General features: G+C 36.2%; 2 protein-coding genes and 1 long non-coding RNA gene across 3 annotated transcripts in view; 2 read left to right on the top strand and 1 right to left on the bottom strand.

The window, feature by feature from the left end:
- Positions 1–9,783, top strand: part of LOC107752897 (tubulin polyglutamylase TTLL4-like) — a 24,190-nt gene extending 14,407 nt beyond the window's left edge. The window contains exons 18-19 of the mRNA XM_016568973.1: positions 8,942–8,991; positions 9,081–9,783. Coding sequence (XP_016424459.1) covers positions 8,942–8,991; positions 9,081–9,258 — 228 coding nt within the window. The 3' untranslated portion in view covers positions 9,259–9,783. The remainder of the gene's footprint in view (positions 1–8,941; positions 8,992–9,080) is intronic.
- Positions 2,045–4,035, bottom strand: LOC107752900 (uncharacterized). The gene is made up of 3 exons (XR_001641405.1): positions 3,863–4,035; positions 3,222–3,342; positions 2,045–2,632 (listed from the first exon to the last, which is right to left on the bottom strand). It is a non-coding gene; the product is annotated as an uncharacterized LOC107752900 (long non-coding RNA).
- A 2,901-nt stretch (positions 9,784–12,684) lies between the features above and the next one.
- LOC107752899 (5'-AMP-activated protein kinase subunit gamma-1-like) lies at positions 12,685–20,084 on the top strand. The gene is made up of 13 exons (XM_016568975.1): positions 12,685–12,778; positions 14,051–14,093; positions 14,914–15,026; positions 15,126–15,207; positions 17,044–17,102; positions 17,502–17,547; positions 17,638–17,692; positions 17,780–17,906; positions 18,528–18,693; positions 18,788–18,825; positions 18,937–19,083; positions 19,224–19,392; positions 19,924–20,084. The coding sequence occupies exons 1-12, from the start codon at positions 12,761–12,763 to the stop codon at positions 19,338–19,340; spliced, it is 1,011 nt and encodes a 336-aa protein (XP_016424461.1). The 5' UTR covers positions 12,685–12,760; the 3' UTR covers positions 19,341–19,392; positions 19,924–20,084.
- The last annotated feature ends 1,599 nt before the right edge of the window (positions 20,085–21,683 follow it).

The raw sequence follows: 21,683 nt of genomic DNA, 5'->3' as shown, positions 1-21,683 counted from the left end.
GAATAAAAATTTACTGACCCCAAACTTTTGAACTGTAGTGTATATTGCTAGAAAAGATTTCTATTTTAAATAAATGCTCTTCTTTTTAACTTTTTATTCATCAAAGAATCCTGAAAAAAAGTATCAATTCAATTCAATTTCTAAAGGTTCCCAAAAAAATATTAAGCAGCAAACAGTTTCCAGCACTGATAATAAATCAGCATATTAGAATGATTTCTGAAGGATCATCATTCTGAAATGATGCTGAAAATTCAGCTTTGCATCACAGGAATAAATTAGGAAAATGTTATTTTACATCATAATAATATTTCACAATATAAAATTTTTTCCTGTATTTTTGATCAAATAAATGCAGCCTTGATGAGCATAAGAAACTCCTGTAAAAAAACATTAAAAATCGTTCTGATCCCAAACTTTTGACCGGTAGTGTATATCTATAGAAAGCTTGAAGTGTCTACTTTTAAATGAAGTAAGTCATCTTGAAAACAAATATTCTCTGATAAAGTAATTCGTATGAAACCAGCGCAAGGTCCAGTCTTTCACGTCTGAGCTCAGTTATCTGTAATGTGATCACGCCCAAGTGCAGCGCGCGCTATTCATATGGTAATCATCCACGTGAGACACAAACATGTAAAATCCCACATCACCTCCGAAAACAAAGTGTGAAGATTCATCAAGTTCATCTCGGATACGTTTCGTTTCTGGAAGAGACGCGCTGTGAGGAATAAGCCAGAATTTACCTCAGAAGAAGAACACGATGCGACACATGGCTTGAGCAGCGGAGGAGATCATTTCTGACGAGTAAGTCATGTTTTATTTACCGTATTGACCCGAATATAAGACAATGTTTTTTTCTTGGAAATGCATCTGAAAAAATGCGGTCGTCTTATATTCAGGGTCTAGACTTTGACATGTCAATAATACACCCACAACAATAGTGGCGCCAAATACGCATAAAACGAGTGTGCCATTAAATGGGTACATCTGGAAAAAGGGGGGTCGTCTTATAATCAGGGTCGTCTTATATTCGGGCAAATACGGTACTTGCATTAGTTGTTATTGTGTTATTGTGACGTAACTTGTACACACTTTACTAGTTAGACTTTTCCCAAACTATAGCCTAATTCCTGACTAAATGTATGAAATCAAGTGAAACATTTTGAAATGTTTCATTTCATTGCATCTAAATGTCTCACGACTCCAGGTTGTTGTTTTTTTATGTTCTGTAAAATATAAAACAATACGATATAAAAGTGATATGAGTGTTTACACTGTAACGCTAGTTACACCAAAATATGAATAAAAACTATATATTATTAAAAAAATAATAAAAATGTAATATTCACTGTGTAAATTAGGGGTGTAAAATAGCACGTTGCGCTTGGGCGTGATCACATTACAGATAATGAGCTCAGACGTGAACGACTGGACCTTGCGCTGGTTTCATACGAATTACTTTATCAGAGAATATTTGTTTTCGACATGACTTCCTTCATTTAAAAGTAGACACTTCAAGCTTTCTATAGATATATTTCTCATGTCGGTGTGTGAAGTATTCGCTGAGTTCTGGTTCATTTTAGTGACGCGTTTCAGAAAGATATTTGCGGAGATTGAGACGGCTGAAAACACAACCTGTTTATTTTCTTTATTTTACAAAAGCACATTGTTTTGTTGTTATTATGACTATACACAAATAAAAGTAGTCAATTTGCAGTTTCAAACGACGCCTTACTCTTATCTGTACGATCAGAAATGGCCGAGTATTTTTAGTTCTTTTCGAGGTCATCAAGAAAAAGACGGGACCGACCGCACCGGTGCGGTCTTTGACCTCAGAGGGTTAATTTGAGGAATGTTGAGATTATCAAAAAAAAATTAAAAAACTACTGATAACATTAGGATCTTTAAGGGAGTCTGACTGATGCAATGAGAGGTAAAAAGATTTAAATTCCTTAAGAGTCAAGAGTCAAGAGGCATTTATTTATCATTTGCATAGTTAACACTGGGGAAAACTGGGCATTGAAATGCTTGTGACGAGGCTTAATCATCATCATTTGGAGAGTCATCATATTCTACTGAAACCACATCTCCTATTTGTTCCTCACTGGTTTCTGCTGGACTGTGATTACAAATTAGTTCAGGTCTTAAATTGTTAATCCCATAATTACAGTGATATCTACATTTGTGCCCAGTAAAGGTGGAATACACATTAGACTTAAACTGACACTGCTCAAAAGGACAGATAACGGTTTCTTTACTCTTCAAATGAGTTCCCAAATGAGCAAAGTATTGCTTAATAGTACATGGCTCAGAAAACACACACAATTCACACCGTAACCGATGAGTTACCACACTGGACTGAGATTCATGGGTAACAGTTGCCTGAGACTGATGAACTACTGATGTTTTATGCTTCAACAAATGGTTTTTAAGAGCAACCTGTGTCTTAAAAGAACACAAACAGTCACTATAGATGCAAGGCAAGGGGCAAGATCTACTATAGTGCCCGTGTTTTATCTTATAATGCCTTATTATGCTGCGTTGATTAGCAGAAGAAAATGAGCAGAACTTGCAGGTCCAGTTCATATGACTCACAGGATAGGGTGCTCTGTAGTACTCCGTTCAGCCACCAACTCTGAAGAAAAAGAAAGTCAAAGTAGACTAACATCTTTTACGTTTGTGCATATATTACTGCTAAAGGGCTTTCAGTAATGTAATATTGTAGTAATATGCAATACTTTCTTGATGTTGCAATGTGTTTGACTGACACTTTTGAATGACGCTAAGAATATACTAAAGTTGATCAAATTGAGTGCCTTGTTGCTTGAATTTAGTGTTTTGTTTTTTGTGATTGACTTTGTACCTTCAAATAATTTTTTTTTTCAATTATTCTTTAAAAAGGTTGCTTAAAATAAACAAGAATTTTTAATATAACATGATGTGAGCTTATTGGGAAAAGTGGTGTGCTTAAAGGGTACAAAAATTCACAGCCAGACTTTTTACATTTAATGATGTACATCTTAATTGAAATGTTGGTATTTCAAATAAAATTACATATTATTATGTGGGAGATTAATATTTAATTTTAACAACTTCTTGTACTGAAACCAATAACTTGTGCACTAAAAATGTGCACAAGGCAGATTTTGGTGACCTTAATTGGTACTTTTACTCATTTAACAAACATTTTCATGAATACAAGCTGGACATAAGTTTGCTCTTACCTCAATTAAGAAGTCTTAATTCAAAATGGAGGCTTCGTCAGCCCTGGCACCTGTTCTGAGGCAGTGGGGTTTCCTTGCAGGGGCTTCTGTTAAATGTCCGTTGTAAATTTAGGCCTATGACCTAAAATATATCACAATCAAATGAACATATAAAACTCGAAAGTTTAGTTCTGTTAAATACACGTGGCAATAATGTGCACATTATTGCAGTGAAAATATCATTGACTCATATTAATTCATCTTCTAACGTTTAATAAAATTGTTTCAGTAAATTGTTGCCATGTTGTACTAAATTATTAATTCGTTTTAATTAAAATGAGGTAAACTACAATGTCACCACAACTCATTTTAATTAAAGAATTAACGAAATACAACGTGGCCACAGTTAAATAAAACAGGGAACGAATTAAGTCAAATGAACAATCCTCTTAACGTTAACTAATTATAACGAAATAATGAATTCATGAAATGAGAAACGAATACGTGATCACTATAAATATATTTTTGTCCACATATCATGTTTTACACTCCATACAACACTGCCGCGAGGATGCACTGACAACCCGTTTAATATTTCTCTAGTTTACCCTAATTTAACAAACATTTTCATCAATACAAGCTGGACATAAGTTTGCTCTTACCTCAATCAAGAAGTCTTAATTCAAAATGGAGGCTTCGTCAGCCGTGGCGCGGCACCTGTTCTGACGCGATGGGGTTTCCTTGCAGGGGCTACTGATAAATGTCCGTTGAAAATGTAAGGCCTAAAATATATCACAATCAAATGGACACAAATAAAGGTTTAACGTTTAAGATGGGTTAAACTGTTCAGTCGATTTATTTAGAAATGAGGTAACGTTAACAAATTACATCATGGCCACAATTGAATAAAACAGTCCAGCGAAAGAATGATTAATCATGGACACGATTTCACTATCACGAGGGAACTAATTCATGGCCACTAGAAATATATTTTTGTCCACATATCACGTGCAGGGTTCTATAAAAACAGTGGCAAGAGGATTACACTGACAACCCTGTATTTATCTAGTTTAACGTTACACCTTAAAATACGTGATCACTATAACGTTACATATATTTTTGTCCATGTTTTACACTCCGTACAACACTGCCGCGAGGATTACACTGACAACCTGTGTAATATTACTCTTTACCCTAATGTATCAAACATTTTTCATAAATACAAGCTGGACATAAGTTTGCTCTTACCTCTGGAACTCTTGAAGCTTTTCGTCAGTCTTCAAGCATGGCGTTCTGCGAGGAAGGCTCGGTGGGCGGGGTTTCCTTGCATTGCCACTCATACAACTAAGAAATCTTTGTTGCGTGAACTACTCTGATTAAACGGATTAGTTGGGCACTGGTAAACTTAATATCTTAAGTGTACCCAACATTTTAGTTGAACTGACTTAGGAAAATGAGTTGGGGAAGCTAAAGGCTCAAATCCTTTTTTACAGTGTAGTGTTTGTCGATCATACTGGATGAGAGTCTGTACTGTCTGAGCAAAAGCATGTATAAGAAGTAACACGAATAATACAAAATAACACAAGAAACAGCAAAGTTTGCACAGAGCGCTCGTCAGCGACGCCATCGTAGCGGCACGCTTTCTTGGGGTTCTGATATAATATTACCTTCTTGGGTTTGGATTTGGGTGATATAAGTTTTTGCAATTGTAAGTCTTAAGTTGTAGTGCCAGAAAGAGTAGTTTACTTTCAGAATGAAAATTCTCTCATCATTTACTCACCTTCCACTTGTTCCAAACCTGAATGAGTTTCTTTCTTCTGTTGAACACAAAAGAAGATATTTTGAAAAATGTTAGTATCAGAAGAGTTGATGGGCACCATTGACTTCTCCTATGGAATTCAATGGTGCCCATCAACTGTTCCGATACTAACATTTTTCAAAATATCTTCTTTTGTGTTTTGTGGAAGTGAACTACTCCTTTAACACCAAAACTCATAAAAATGGTGTTGTGATTTAAGCAGAAGCTGCTCAGCATGGGTGGTAGAAAGAAGGTTATATTCAGATTGCAAAAAAAATCCCTTTCATTATATTATAATGGAGTCAGGGGCGAAACTGCACATTTGCCGAGGGGTATGCAAGATCAGTGTCGGCGCCCCCCTGTATTCTAGTAGCCTCTAACACTAACTTGCGCAGAAAACTTTCTGCAAGTCAATGACCAAGCCCATTACTAGCTTGTGCATGGAAGGATACAAGGAAAAATGTTACAAAGGTTTGAACCCCCTTCCCCTTTTTTTAATACCATAGGGAAAAAAGTGAAAAGTAAAAACAAGGGGGGAAAAAAAGAAAAAAGTGTCACATAATATCCCCTTTAACTCCTGATGGCAGACCCCAGACAGTAGAACACATTTTTTAAATTTTCATTTTCAGACACATGTACTTTTGCACACTTTTTAGTTAAGTAATTTGAATATATATATAATTTGTCACAAAATTATTAATATTTTTGCACATTTTTATATAGTAAAATTTATTTTAAAGAACATCTGCATTTTTTTTTCCATTTTTACTATGACCACTAAATGGCAGCAGAGGATCATTTATTGTCTCCTTTACCATTTCCACTCTGTAATATAGTTCTTTTCAGATGTTTTGCTAATGGATTTATATTTAGACATTATAAAATCACTATTATAACATTTAAAAATCTATTTTTTTGTCAAAGTTCAGCATTGCTTTGTATTGAAGTATGAAGTAGCAAGAGTTTTCAACTCATTGAATCTACTTGAATAACACAGATGGCCTATTTTGAATTTACAACGCAATTTTCTGTGAAAAGTGGCTAGTTTGTATCCTTGTTTACAATCTTAGTTTCTCTCAAATGTAAATCAAATGCCCATTCACAAACATGTGTTTCCACCATTGCACCATTGCTTGTTCCCCATCATTGCATAGGCCCACTCATGGATGAGACATGCAGATAACTATAGTCAAGTCAACCTTCACTGAATTTTATATAATCAATGAACTCTGAAAAAGTTATCAGTCAGTGTTTAACAAAAATCTTAGGCCTACCATTAAAAGCCATGCTTGCACAGGTTCTGCGTGATCCTCTTCACTAATATCCTCTGCGTCTCAATCGGGCTCAAATTGATAAGCAATATAGACGACGTCATTGTTTACAATACAACCGGAGCACATGCCGCTATGTTGAGGGGCGGGTTGTTTAGACGTGCGCTAGAGGCGGTTTAGCTAATCACAACACACTGGGCCAGCTAATAAATCAGAGCCCATCGTGTATTTCTGAGGGAGGGGCTTCATAAAAGCAGGAAATGATCAGCGCGTTCAGAGGAGAAGGGATAGAGTGGTGTGGAATAAAGGTAAATTATGTGAAAAATAATGTGTTCTTTAACAAACGAAGCATTAACACAAGTTAGACTGCCCCCCATAAACACAATCAAGCCTATAAAAAAACCAGTCAACCACCCCTTTAAACTCTCAATCTTTTTGAACTCTTTCATCATGAGAGGCAAGATAGAGTGAGAGAGGAAGAGCTAACAGAGATGCTTCGTCTTGTCCTGATTAATTTTTCATAGGCTATTGATCATTATTTTTACACTTTTCTGGATGAGAATTTGCATAATTATTCAAATGTTTGCTGGTGCTGTAGGTTAGAAGAGGAAAAATAAAGATTGGCTTTGAGGGAGGGGCTGTTTTTGCAGATCGGAGCGGAGTAGAGGAGGGAGGGTCTGAAGGTTGTGTACAGTTATTCATGTGTCAGCGTGCAATCGTTGGAATTGATTTATGTATTTGTGTATTTGTGTATAAGGAGCTGGGGCATGATGGGATTGGATTGCTGTAGCTAATTCATTTCAACTGCGCCAAACTGCTAGAGAGAGAGAGTGCAAGAGGAAGCTTTATCACTTAGCTTAACTTTTGGGTTAGCATATTTGTATGTATTATAGAGAGAAAGAGACAGGAGGCCCTGCTGAAATGACTAGCCTCCATGCTAGTCCGTGATGGTTTGGCCTGGTGGACTGGTATAAACTAGCAGTTAACCAGCAAAACTTAGCTGATGAAGCTTGTCGACCAAAGGAATCTTGCTGTTTAAGTTAGATAAGGTACCTGATAGGAACACCATCATTCAAAATCCAACACTGGCTGGTTACTGAATGCTTTTTTAGCAAGGGCGACGCTAATCATGCTAAAACCAGATTAAGTTGTGTTTTTAATAGAAATTTCATAATATAAATATAGCCTGTCATTTAAATTTCATATTGACTTACTGATTTATCATATATCAGTAAAGATATTTAGAATGTTTAGAAAGATTTCTATTTTAAATAGTTGTTGTTCTTTTGACCTTTCTGTTTTGAAATTGTTAGAAATTTGAGTGCTGTGTTGACCATTTGACCATTGGGTAACACTGAATCACAACACACTGGGCCAGCTAATAATCAGAGCCCATCGTGTATTTCTGAGGGAGGGGCTTCATAAAAGCAGGAAATGATCAGCGCGTTCAGAGGAGAAGGGATAGAGTGGTGTGGAATAAAGGTAAATTATGTGAAAAATAATGTGTTCTTTAACAAACGAAGCATTAACACAAGTTAGACTGCACCCCATAAACACAATCAAGCCTATAAAAAAACCAGTCAACCACCCCTTTAATAAATACATTTTTGAACTCATTAAAATGCTAAAAACCGTTAAATAAAAATGTTGCATTAATTATTTTTAATAACTAAGCTTTTTATTATTTATAACGTTTTATTAAAGAAGATTTTCACAGAATGATTTTGGCAAAATGGCGCCCCCCCCTATGTGTGGTGCCCCTATACACTGTATATACTGCATACCCGGTTTTTGCGCCACTGAATGGAGTTGGGTGTTGCGTGTAAATCTGGTCTAGTTTACCAATTTGTTCAGAAAGTTCAAAAAGCCTTCTATTACTCAACTTAATATAAGCAGAACGAGAAATTATTTCTCCTCGTAAATAAGCTTTGAGTGTTTCCCAAAGTAAAAATGAAGAAATCCCTTCTGTAGAATTGATTTCAAGAAATGTGGAGATCTTTTCTGAGATAAACTGAACAAAATGGCTATCTGATAAAAGTAATATATTCATTCTTCAAACACAAGAAGATATATAACAGCCAGGGAGGGCCAAAAGAATTACTAGAGCATGATCAGAAACAATTATACGGAGAAAGTTTTTAATGGAACAATTTTCTTTCTTTAGAATAACATGCACTGATGTGCACAGTAAGATCAAAGACATTTGAGAAAGTAAAATTGGGTCCATTTTGATTTTATATTTCAAGCACTGTTCCAAACCTGGAAATGTTGGAATTTTAATTGTTTCCAGTCCTGGGAGAGATAGGAATGGAAAAGGCATAGACATGTAGAGGCTTTTGTACAGTAGTAATAAAAATAACATCACAATATGAATAGTTATAAACCACTGTAGGTATAATTAAAATATTTTTTAATCTAACAGGTCAATATAATGATACTTGACATAAAAAAAAATACACAAATGGATATCTTTCCCAGCTATCTATATGGGATGGATGGATGGATGGATGGATGGATAGATAGATAGATATCAATAAAATCATGATGACCTGACTTTATGAAATACTAGTAAGGTAGTGCAAATTCATTGGTCATTGATTGTGTGAACCTTGTTGAAGATAATTTAATTATTTTATTGTATATTTTCTTTATGCTTGTGCTTCTGTTCATAGTGGTCTTCCAAGTCGTATCATGGACATAGATCTCCGATGACTAGATCTGGGTATGTACACACACCTACACCCATCTCGCATGTTCTTATGTACAACTTACATCTGACTCGCTTCGTGTCGCCCTGTCTGTTTTTCTCAGTGTGCTAGTCAGTCAGAGGTCTGATGCTGAAGATGAGGACTCTTCTGATCGTGAGGTTCAGTCAGTCACTATGAGTCTTCCAGACATGAGTTTGCTGAGCACCATTAGCCTGAGCCCCAGTCCCACCTCCAGCTCCAGCCTGGCCAGTGACAGCCTGCCTTCTCACGATGACCTTTGAGCTTGACCCCCGCAACCCTGGACATTCAGAGCTTCCAAACTGTGTGTATACATGTCACATCTCAGCTGAAGCGCCTAGCAGAGCTCTTAGAGTTATGTTTTTCTGCTTTTGGAGGGAGATAAGACTGAAAAACAGACTAAATGAAATAACTGGCCAAATGGTTGAGTGTTAACAGCCATATTTTGAATGAGTATTTTGTTGCTGGACCACACATACAGGTGTAAATACACAGTGCATGTGGGTGGCAGGAGGAATAAGCACTTCCCGTTTGGGGTTTTGATTGTTTCCATATGAGCCTATAGATACTTCTGATTTGTTCACATCACAGGTCTGTGTATAGTACAGGCATCTGTTGAGCTGATTATTTTAAATGTGTGGGATGAAATGTGAAGTTTGGAAAATAAATACTATTGTAAAAATAAAAATCACTGTCATATGTCTTTTAATGACATTTGCATGCCCTGCTGAAGGGAGACAACATGCTCAGGTTAAGGTTTTTTTAAATTAAAATTGCTTTATTTGAAATATGACCATTTCATTCTTTCATAATTTTTTATTAGCTCTTCAAAAGTGAGTTGAATAGTAAGTAAGAGTTGATCTCTGGATCTTGATCACACTTGTGCTTGTGGTTATTTTGGGGATATCAACTGTTTTATGCAACAACTACTTGGCTGACTGGTATTTCAACCACATGGATAGCTTACAGAAATAACGTCTCATAGGGGCAGATTGCCTTTAGTGTGTGTTTAGTTACTATTGAGCACTGACAGTGTGTTTACTTCTGTAATTAGTGATATTTTTGCAATTGCTCATAGCAAACACAAACAGTGTACAGCAGCTGTTCTCAACCAGTGGCCACTCTGGGGGCTTCAAGATGACATAATTTGATTTAATTTTAAAATAAGACAAAACCCACACAGCATGTGAGTTCTCATTCACACACAAGTTTACGTTAAAAACACACATGAGTTACAAAAACAGTTGGTTATTTCTGTGAAGGTAAACTGCTGGGAAATAAATCGCTTGTTTATTTTAGATCTGTGTGGCAGCAGCAATATACAGTAAATAAATCAATAAATCCACTGCTCTCTTGTCTCCTCTGAAGCTGGGACTGTAAACTGTGCTCGTCTGTTCAGCTAATGACAGAACAGTTGGCATGTTTTTTGCTCAAACTTTCGCCATGGCATTAAAACTAGTACACTGTTGTCGCTTGCGAAAACACAATAACGGTGCCGTGGGTGTAAACTTACAGATTAAGGGGCAGTAATATTATAATGAGATCCCTTTGCCACGTCACCAAGGGAGCGAAATCAGAAGCACTCGTTTTCTCAGACGTTTGTAGAAAAGGCTTACCAAAACAAAGTTACTGGGTTAATCTTTTTCACGTTTCCTTGGTTGGTAGATGCACCGGGGACCTGATTATAGCACTTAAAACCTGGAAAAGTCAGATTTTCATGATATGTCACCTTTAAAATATGCAAAAACAACTAAAAATCTAAATATTTCCTATTTTAATTCACCCCTCAACAACAGTTTTTTTCCCCCTCTCTTTATTTTAAAAACCAGGGTTCACACAGTCCTGGATAAATGGGGCAGTTTTAATGTGGATAAAAGTGTTATTTCTAGACCTGGAAAAGTCCTTTATATTCATTTATTTTATTGGGTATTTATTTATTTTCCTTTTTGGTGATATTTGAAAAAGCTACACTTTTTTTTGTTGTTTGTTTTTGTTTAGTTTTGTTTGTTTTTAATATTAATGAGTGTAAAAAGAATTAATTTTCCAAACCATGTCTTCATTATACCCTGCTACACTTTGATAAACCTATAATAATGATTTATTTTTTACAGCCATCGGGACGGATTTTTGCCTGTGTGTGTCACATCATACCTGATAACCCCTCACCCGCGCGTATGGTGTGGAAGTAGTGTGAAGCTGGAAGATGTCACATCACAACGAGTGACAAATTTTGACAAAGTACCATGCAAAAAGGCAAAACTTTGGGTTGTTAAAATAGTAGCGTCTACAAGCAAAAAGGGGAAATAACAGTCTGTAATAAAATGTGAATCAACATTGGTTTGGCTTTTCAGAAGTGGTGAGAATTAGATTTGAAAAGACATGTAGCCATGTAGTTTTAACAGTAGCGCGAGTTTATTATAATGTCATATCAGGCTAGAGTGTCTAATGTTAACTTTTAAGTAATTTATTTAAAAAACATTAGTGTTTCCAATAAGTTTAAACAACATAAGAAATGGCTCTTGCTCATGTGATGTTTTTTTTTTTCTTTTCCATGTGCTACGAAACATTCATCAGCGCAGAGAAGCACAGCCGATGCACAACCCACACAATGTTCTTCCGCAAGAGTTTTTTTTTTACCACTAGAGGGCCAAAAGTTACATAATGTAACTTTAAAGGGGTCATATGATGTTGCTAAAAAGAACATTATTTGGTGTAATGAAATGTGTTTATGCGGTTTAAGGTTAAAAAAACACATTATTTTCCACATACTGTACATTATTGTTTCTCCTCTATGCCCCGCCTTTCTGAAACGTGTCGATTTTTACAAAGCTCATCGGTCTGAAAAGCGAGGTGTGCTGTGATTCCAAACAAAGTAGTTTCGCTTTTACAACGAAACACAGCGTCACACACTGCGGCCTTGAGTGAGCGGTGGCCGGCGGCTAGAGTAAGCGGATGCCGGCTTGAGTGAGCGAACATTTGGGAAGCGTTATGCAAATCTTCCGAGATCGTGACGTAGGTATGTGGGGGCGTGTTAGAACGAGCCGGTTTAGGTAGGCGTGGTTGACTTAACTTTTATAAAGAATATCTCTTTGGATTTGAGACTTCAGTCTTTGCAACTTTACAGATCTTCTTTATGCACCAAGAGCTTGTAACACTCCAAAGAGAAAGGAAAAATTGAAATCGCATCATATGACCCCTTTAGTGATTATTATTTTACTTAATAATCTAGATTTTTCACTCTGTCAACACATTTATCCAGTGACAATGAAACCCACTTGGTGGCCTAATCCAGTCTCAGAGAGCGAAAAATAGACAAAAATAGACAAGTCTTGACATTTTTATGATCATCTTGCAGGTCAGGGTGTTGCAGTGGTCTTTACTGTGAGCAGTATGCTTTTCAACTGATTGGTCTTCTATTAAACATGAATTAATAATTAAAGACATAAATGTCTGAAATTCCTGTGTAATTTTGTTATAGATCAAGATCATCTTACACATATTTTGACTTGAGGTCCTGATTATGCTGTGCCGTGTTCATACCATCCAGGTCTCTTACAGGGGTGTTGTGTACACAACCAGTCACAGCCACAACATCTGTGATTCTCCTCCCCCTGTCCCACGTTCAGCCCTCTGCGTGCCTGGGCCGGCTTTCTCTCCTGATTTAGATCGTGCTCTGCACACAGGGACGGGAGCACAGCTGAAATATGCTCCAGTCAGGCCAGCTCAAGCACTGAAGGCGTTTGTCTCACAGTGAGACCCCAGAACATGGACCCTCTGACGGAGGTAAGACCAAGAGAGCAACCTGTACGAGTGCTTGCATATGCTTAAGATGAGGTGAATCATATTTCAGGAGCAGTTGTGCCAGTTTAGTTTCAATTGCATATGAACATGTTATCATATCAACTTGATATGTTTGCTGAAGTTTAAAGAACTAATGTCAATAAGCAAACTGCACCCCCCAGGCTTGTTTCAGTGTTGATAATCCACAATTAGTGGATTCAACAGATAACATATGAATAACTAGTTATTCTGGTTGCTTTGTGCGTTGTGTTTATATTTGAGGTTATTGTTGGAGATCTGAACAGTGCATGGAGACAAGGCCTCTGTGGAAATCAAGTTCAATGTGAGGTGGAGATATGTAGTCGAAAAACATTATTTCTAATAATAATTAACTACAGGTACTTTTCCTAAAATACCAGAGATTGCAAGGTAGCAAAAGACTTGTGTTAAAGTTTTAGGTAAGTTTAGATTTTAGGCTTTGGTTCAGCATTAAATAATATACAGAATCGAAGCAATTATGTGAGTGTGCATGTTAATTGGTTAGAGTTGAATTATATCTATCTAATCATTTATGGTTAGAATGTGAGGAATGTTATATGTAACCTGATTTATCTCTGTAATACTGTTGAGGTAATAGATCCTTCTCTGCAGTGTTCTGTGGCAGGATTTCAGTTCTGTATAGAAAATGCATGTCACTGACTGCTGCAATATCACAATATCAAGCAATATCACAGTCACAAATGGCTCTAGGCACGATGCTGTTGGTAATATTCAGACCAACAGCATGACTGTGGCTTGTAAAATTGATTTTATTCAACAGTTTAATAAACAAAAGGTTTATTTTGAGAATCTTTAATTTTAGACATTTTGAGTTATTTTGACTATTTTTGCTCTGTCAAAAAACAAGGGTTTCAAACGAAACCACAGCAGAGTGGCGTCCCTGAGCTGAGTGATTCAATGACTTGCTCTTGATTCAATAACTCAGTCGCCATCTACTGGCATAATGATGTAGCCAGCAGAAAGAGTCACTGAGAAATCAGCATAACTACTGCTGGAACAAACACAGACAAGCTGAATGATACAAACAGTGAAAATGTTGGTTAATCAAATTTTACGCCCGGAACTAACTGTTGTATAATCAGTAAATATTTATATTTTATATTTTTTAACAGGTAAGCTACATAAGTTGATGCTATGTCCCCGTTAATTTTAACTGCTTTTTTTTAGCATATTACCTTTTAGTAAAAGAACATTTATTCTCTGCTCTGTTTGTAGTTCCCCTTTATGGAGGATGAGGGGCTCTCCTTGAAGAGGACAGGTATATATCAGTATCTTTTGTTCACCTTGTGTTTTTCTTATTACTATAGTCTCTGAAATTCTGCAATTTATGAAATTATGTAATGTTTTTTTTTTTATTTGATATAATTTTTTCAAATGTTGTAGCCATGTGTATCTAATGCATATTTTTTAAACTATCTCATATTTTAAGTCTTTTTGTTTATATTTTTCGGTTTTAATTATTAATTTATTAATCTGATTATTATTAAAGGTGATTAATGAATCAATGTTTTTCTCAGTGACAGTAAGCTAAATACGTGACAGGAGTTTTGTGGGTTAAAAAATCCACTTGTTCCCCTTGAAGGGGTTTAAGAACCAATAACCAAGGTCAAAAACTTGTTTTGCTTACTTTTCAACACTTAAAACACTAAAAATTATCTTGCAATATCAAAACTATTAAAACGGTTTAATTTACATATGGTAACAAAGTTTGCCAAATGGAGTGAAGGCAAATTTGATATCTCTCTCTCTCTCTCTCTCTCTCTCTCTTCTGACCAATGTAATCAAGCTCTCAATGTTTTTTCTATTGTATTCTATTTTTCTATTGTTCTACTGAGCTATTGTGGATTTTCAGTAGAGAAAAAAAACTTACTGGGAGACCCATGTTTTACCATTTTTATGCCATAATATGTATGATTAATTTCTAAATGAAACTGCAAAACATCTATGTTTTTTGAAAAGATGAGTTGGACTGCATTTGTGATGTTTGACCAGTAGGGTACATATAATTATATGAGTGTAGCACAGCTGCAGGCTGACCGACCTGCAGCAGGGGTTTCCCTCTCTGTGTCCTTCTCAAGGGCCTCTCCAAGACCCTGACTCAGACATTTATGCCAAGTTCTTCATGAGTCACTGCTGCTACGATGCCATTCCAACAAGTTCCAAACTGGTCATCTTTGACACAACACTGCAGGTGTGCTTATGTGCTTACTACAGTGTTTTAGTTGACATGACTTGCATTAAAAAATGTATTCAATTAATAAACATTGAAATATGTGAGTGATGTGTACAGGTGAAGAAAGCATTCTTTGCACTGGTTGCAAATGGGGTCAGAGCGGCACCTTTATGGGACAACAAGCTGCAGTGTTTTGTAGGTAAGCAAACGCCGGGGTTCTGCTGAGTCTGTTGAAGAGTGGTTGCTCAGCTGTGAGCCTGCATCCGATTACTGAAATCTTATAATGTCACTACAACATCTTCACCCATAAACCCATATTAGGAAAAGAAATATATATAACCACATAAACTGCTCTCAACTGATGTTTTGTTGTTTTTTAGTAAATTGCAGCACCAACACAGAGCAATTCACATAAACTGCTTAAAAGTGTGTTTTTGGAAAGAAATTAAGCAAGGATGCTTTAAATTGGTCAAAAGTGACACTAGAGACATTTATAATGTTACAAAACAATTCTTATTCAAATAAATGCAGTTTTTTTTTCAACTTTATATTCATCATGTTTTCAGCCCAAAAGTTTGGGGTCAGTAAGATTTTTTTTTGTTTGTTTTTTAAAGAAATTAATACTTTTATTCACCAAGGATGAGTTGACCAAGGATGATCAGATTGACAGTAAAGAACTTTTATTATGTATAAATGCTGTTCTTTTGAACTTTCTATTCATCAAAGAATCTGTATCACGGTTTCCATGAAAAATATTAAGCAACACAGCTGTTCAGCACGCAAACTGGTCATCTTTGACACAACACTGCAGGTGTGCTTATGTGCTTACTACAGTGTTTTAGTTGACATGACTTGCATTAAAAAATGTATTCAATTAATAAACATTGAAATATGTGAGTGATGTGTACAGGTGAAGAAAGCATTCTTTGCACTGGTTGCAAATGGGGTCAGAGCGGCACCTTTATGGGACAACAAGCTGCAGTGTTTTGTAGGTAAGCAAACGCCGGGGTTCTGCTGAGTCTGTTGAAGAGTGGTTGCTCAGCTGTGAGCCTGCATCCGATTACTGAAATCTTATAATGTCACTACAACATCTTCACCCATAAACCCATATTAGGAAAAGAAAGCATGATTCACATTTGCTAAAACACTTAGCACATGCAAACTATAATCAAGTGTACCCTCCTTTAGATTTTTTGGTATTTTACCACCTTTTGAGTTTTGGTATATATAGGATAGAAAAAAGCTTGCATAGTCGATGACATAATAAGAAATGTTTCTTGAGCAGCAAATCAGCATATTAGATTGATTTCTGAAGGATCATGTGACACTGAAGACTGGAGTAATGATGCTGAAAATTCAGCTATTCCTGCCATCACGGAAATAAATTAAATATTAAAATATATATTAAAAGGGAATACAGTTATTTCAAATTGTAATAATTTTTACTATATTTTTGATCAGATAAATGCAGCCTTGGTGCGCATAAGAGACTTCTTTCAAAAACATTTAAAAATCTTACGGACCCCAAACTTTTGAACGGTAGTGTACAAGCGAGGACACATCCTGTATACACATACTGTACATGTCAGACACAGCTTTGATTTGTAGCAGTGTCAGTGTCTGGGACTGTTACAGACTGATCATACTCAGCACCCGTCCCCTCCATCAGTGCCAGCTTCTAAGTTTAGTGTGGCTTCTGGGCCGTGGTATCTGGTGGGAAATGGCAGGGTAGAGCTCTAATCCCCTGAACCTTCTCTGGGAGTAATAATAGCCATGCTAATGAGAAAGCCTATCCTCCTACTGAAAGGAAGCTTGGGCGCAGGAGTGTGTTCCTATTTCAGTGCATAGTGAGAGTTAGTATGTTTATGCTAATGTTTGCCTCTTGATACTTTAATTTCAAACTATAATGCTTAGTAACTTTATTTACATGCAGTACTGTCCGGTCAGTTTCAGATCAGCTTGTAAGAATGAATTGTTGAATTTGAATTTCAAGCTGAGTGCTCATGTTCTCCATGTGCTATTTCTGTCTTTGCAGGGATGCTCACCATTACAGACTTTATCAACATTCTCCATCGTTACTACAGATCTCCCATGGTAATCCTAAAAAAAAAAATTATCAGTTTCCACAAAAATATTAAGCAGCACAACTGTTTTATAACATTGATAATAATAAGGAATGTTTCTTGAGCAGCAAATCAGCATATTAGAATGATTTCTGAATGATCATGTGACAAATTGAGCTTTGCATCACAGACATAAATTACATTTTAAGATATATTAGAATAGAATACAAATTGTAATTCATTTTCACAATATTACTGTTTTACTGTATCTTTGATTTAACAAATGCAGCCTTGATGAGCATACGAGTCTTCTTTCAAAAAATGTCAAAGACATTAAAAAAAATATTACCAATCCCAAACATTTGAATGGTGATGTATCCAGAATTAGATATCAGATATAAACAAAGATCATGTACTTTTTCCGTTTTAGGTTCAGATCTATGAGCTGGAGGAACACAAGATTGAAACATGGAGAGGTGATTGTGTAGAGTTTTGAGAATAAATATGTATTTTGCACACACATTGTAATGGTTTAAAGTAGTAGCTCTATGTGTTCCCTCTTCCAGAGGTCTATCTACAGTATTCTCTCAACTCCCTGATCAGCATCACACCTGACTCCAGGTAAAGCAGGACATCTACAGCACTTTGTTTGCCCTTTCTTTTTCTTTTATCTTTACAGTGACAGAGAGTTGTGTTTCCTGTTGGCAGCCTCTTCGAAGCCATTTATTCCTTACTGAAGAACAAGATTCACCGGCTACCCGTCATAGATCCAGAGTCAGGGAACGTCCTCCACATACTCACCCATAAACGCATCCTCAAGTTCGTACACATCTTTGTAAGAGCTTTTACATTGTACTTTTGATATCACTTTTCATTAAAGGTGCACTCAGTCATTTTACCTCATTAAAAAAAGTTTTTTTTCACATAAATAAATGAATAGTACTACTGTTTAAAATGATGCCCACTTCAGTGGGATGACGAAAAGCTGTCTTAAAATGTGGTCACATTTACTATCATTCTGCAAATTTCTGTGCAATTTGTGTAATACTACATATTCACCACTAGTATAAGTTTAAAATGACTGTCATGTCAGCTAGCAAAACATAATAATTGAATGCACTTTCAACCCAATCTCATGAAAAAAAACGTAACTATTTTACAAAGTGGCGAGTTCTTTTGAATTTGTACCACACCATTCATGCGGAAATGTATGGTTTTTAGAAAAAAAGGTTAAGCATGGAGGTCAACCTGAACCCCATCCCGAAACCAAACCACCAATGGGGTGTAAACAGATTGTATGAAAACATGCAAATGAGATTGTATGAATTCATAAGAATTAGCCATCAATTTACCACAGTGTTTATGATTCGCCATGAGACTGTTGCCATGAAATGCTTATGCTGACTGTCACCATAGCTCTGCACTGAATGATGAGTATTTGCTTTATGAATCTCAGGGCTCTATAATCCCAAAGCCACAATTCTTACAGAAGCGGATTGAAGAAGTGAAAATTGGAACATTCAAGACCGTCGCAACTGTCAGAGAGACAGAAACGGTTTATGACGCTTTATCAATATTTGTAGAGCGACGGGTCTCAGCCCTGCCTGTTGTCAACGAGCAAGGTACTGTGTACGGCTGTTTGTTTGTGTTTGTCTGCTTTGTCTTTAACTTCTGAAGGTCTTCTGAGTGGTTTCTTCTATTTGTCATTCTCTTTAGGGAAAGTGGTGGCACTTTACTCCAGATTTGATGTCATTGTACGTAGACCCACGTCGACACCTTTTTTTTGTTGTTACAACGGATGACTTTCACATGTACTTAACAAAGATTAAAGTTGGTATCATCTTTATTTACATGTACTCCAACAGAATTTGGCTGCGCAGAAAAACTACAACAACCTGAACATGACGATGCAGGAGGCCATTCAAAGCCGCTCGTGCTGCATTGAGGGGGTGCTGAAGTGTTACCCTCACGAAACCCTCGAAACCATCATCGATCGTATTGCTGAGGCAGAGGTAGTCGCCATGTTACATATGGCATCATGACTGCTCACATCCATTATAGTGTTCAAGAACTGATGTTTTTTTTTTTTTTCATTTGCATCAGTTGAAATGTCATCTACTCTGACCAAAGGTCCTTACGCTGTTTCTGTCAGGTTCACCGTCTAGTGCTTGTGGACACAGAGGATGTGGTGAGGGGAATCGTCTCGCTCTCTGATTTGCTTCAGGCTCTGGTCTTGACTCCTGCAGGCGTTGAAGCACTTTTCTCTTAACACCAGTGGAGGGCTCCCTCTCCACCATCATCTTCATATCCTCTGATACCAGGTAGGCAGGCTGTCTTTTGTGCTTGTTGCTGGTTACTGATTGCTGTCAGCAGAGGTGCTGTTTTTCTCCTCCTTCATCTCTCAGATGAACCATCCCTCCATTTCTGCAACCATCTCAGGAAAAAAGGTACACAAGGTGTCACTTGGGCGGTACCCTTTCAAAAGGTACATCTTTGTACCTTTTTTACCCTTAACGGGTGCATATTAAAGCCTAAAGATAACAGGTGTGCATATTAGTACCTATATGGTATATATTAGTACCTTTTGAAAGGGTACAGCCCCAGTGACAGCCTGTGTACCTTTTTTTTCTGAGTGTATCTGTTATGTCACTGAACGGAAAGTACATTATAATGTCATTATAATGTTTGCTCTGGAGTACATGGGCTGTTTAAGTCTTTGGAGACAACTTTCATACAACATGCAAATATTTGCTTTAGAAGAGAGAGGCTGTTTCCATTATTGTGACCAAAACAATTTGTTAATGAAGGTTAAAGGAATTATGTTTTTTTTTTTACATAATTTTGTTTTCCAGAATTTTGTCCTAAAGCAAACCATGAGCCTTGAAGTTGAATGCTTGAAGACAGAACGTTTAAATATTTTTAATGTTTGGGGCACTTTGGGATTTTATGTATCACTTTAAACATGCCTAATTATATTTTGCAATTTTACTCGTATGTTTGTATAATTTATTAAAGAATTACCACATAATAATTTGAATTGTGCTAGTTCTATGACAGCTAAAACTAGAGATATTTTGTTACATATCGTGTGATAATGCTAACCCTCTTAGCCTTTTTTTATTATTTTTTAAATTTTTGTTATAAAACTTCTTGACTCCTGATCCTCACATTGTAAACAAACACTTAATCATGCAAGTTATTTAGTGATATGATTCACTGAAGTTTCCCTACAGATTTTTCATGCTCATAGTGGATTTACAATGTTATGTTGCACAAATGTTCTTTTTTTCCTATACAGCATGATTAATGCAATAATTGTACTGTTATTATTTGTTAAAGAAAGAGTTGTCTGGGTGAAAGATTTGCTGAAAAGCCTGTGACTGCACTGAATCTGCACTCTCAGAAATAAAGGTACGAAAGCTGTCACTGGGGCAGTACCTTTTCAAAAGCTACACCTTTGTACATAAACAGTCCATATTGGTAACTTAAAGTACATATTAGTACCGAAAAGCTACCGCCCCAGTGCCAGCTTTTGTACCTTTTTTTATTTTTTTTTTTGGAGAGTGTGTGATTCTTGGTTCCTGATGCACCAAGAATGACTAAAGGAATATATTTTCCTCCTGGATATAGACACTGTCCACCATGTTTTCTGATCATGTTTAAAGACACTAATTAATAAGAACACATTTTAACTTGACACAAGTTAAGGCATCATGCTATATATATATATATATATATATATATGTGTGTGTGTGTGTGTGTGTGTGTGTGTGTGTGTGTATAATTTGTAATATTTCATTTTTAGAATGATTCAATACAAGAAAATAAAATAAATAAAAACTGGGGATGGCAAATACAGAGTTCAATGTTTGAGTTGTTGGTGCATATATTTACCAGAGGTGTATCCATGTACATCCTGCTTTTCACTGTTAGCAAACAGTGTCATGCTAAGTAATTATGACTTGCTAAGTAGGAGTTTAACAACCTAATTTGCATCATTTGCGCTTCAGACCAGTTTGAACACTTACATGTATTTCAGTATGTAGCTAGCACCTTTGACATTAAATATCTCAAACACTGACTAATGTTTTGAAGCACTTAATCCATAAAACTATGTCAGTGACAAATGTCTTAAGACACTATGAACAAGTTAATGCTGTTCAAATACAATTAAACTAAACACTTTATAATAAGACTGCATAAGTTAACATTACCTAGGCAATAGTTAACATGAACTTACAGTAACAGTAGTATAGGCTAATAAAACACTTTTACAGCATTAGTCTTTGTTCATTTCTATTTCTACTAATACATTTAACATTAAGCTATAATATATGCATAATAGTATGTTTATGAATTAACATTAAGTGAGATTGGAAAATGCTGTAAAATTGTTTACATTTTAGCTCATGATACACATTAATTAATGTATAGAAGCTTACTGTAAAGTGGTACCACCAAAGTACAGATGGAGAAGCTCGAATGCCATGTGTCAACTGTTTTATGGCCACAGTGATACTTTCATTCTGATAAGGGAGAATGTTCGAGTGCACACTTAAAAACGACAGCCTCAGTGCACAATTTTATCCAACTTAAAATCATTATTTACTGC

The sequence above is a fragment of the Sinocyclocheilus rhinocerous genome, unplaced genomic scaffold (assembly GCF_001515625.1).
Source record: "Sinocyclocheilus rhinocerous isolate Xijiao unplaced genomic scaffold, SAMN03320098_v1.1 scaffold1252, whole genome shotgun sequence".
NCBI lineage: Eukaryota > Metazoa > Chordata > Actinopteri > Cypriniformes > Cyprinidae > Sinocyclocheilus > Sinocyclocheilus rhinocerous.
This window is presented reverse-complemented; position numbering and strand designations above follow the sequence as displayed.

What these genes read in the sequence shown, in the direction of transcription:
- LOC107752899 (XM_016568975.1), top strand. An exon ending in TCAAGTTCGTACACATCTTT is followed by an intron (nt 17,907 to 18,527) that starts GTAAGAGCTTTT and finishes TATGAATCTCAG; the next exon opens with GGCTCTATAATCCCAAAGCC. An exon ending in GCCTGTTGTCAACGAGCAAG is followed by an intron (nt 18,694 to 18,787) that starts GTACTGTGTACG and finishes CATTCTCTTTAG; the next exon opens with GGAAAGTGGTGGCACTTTAC.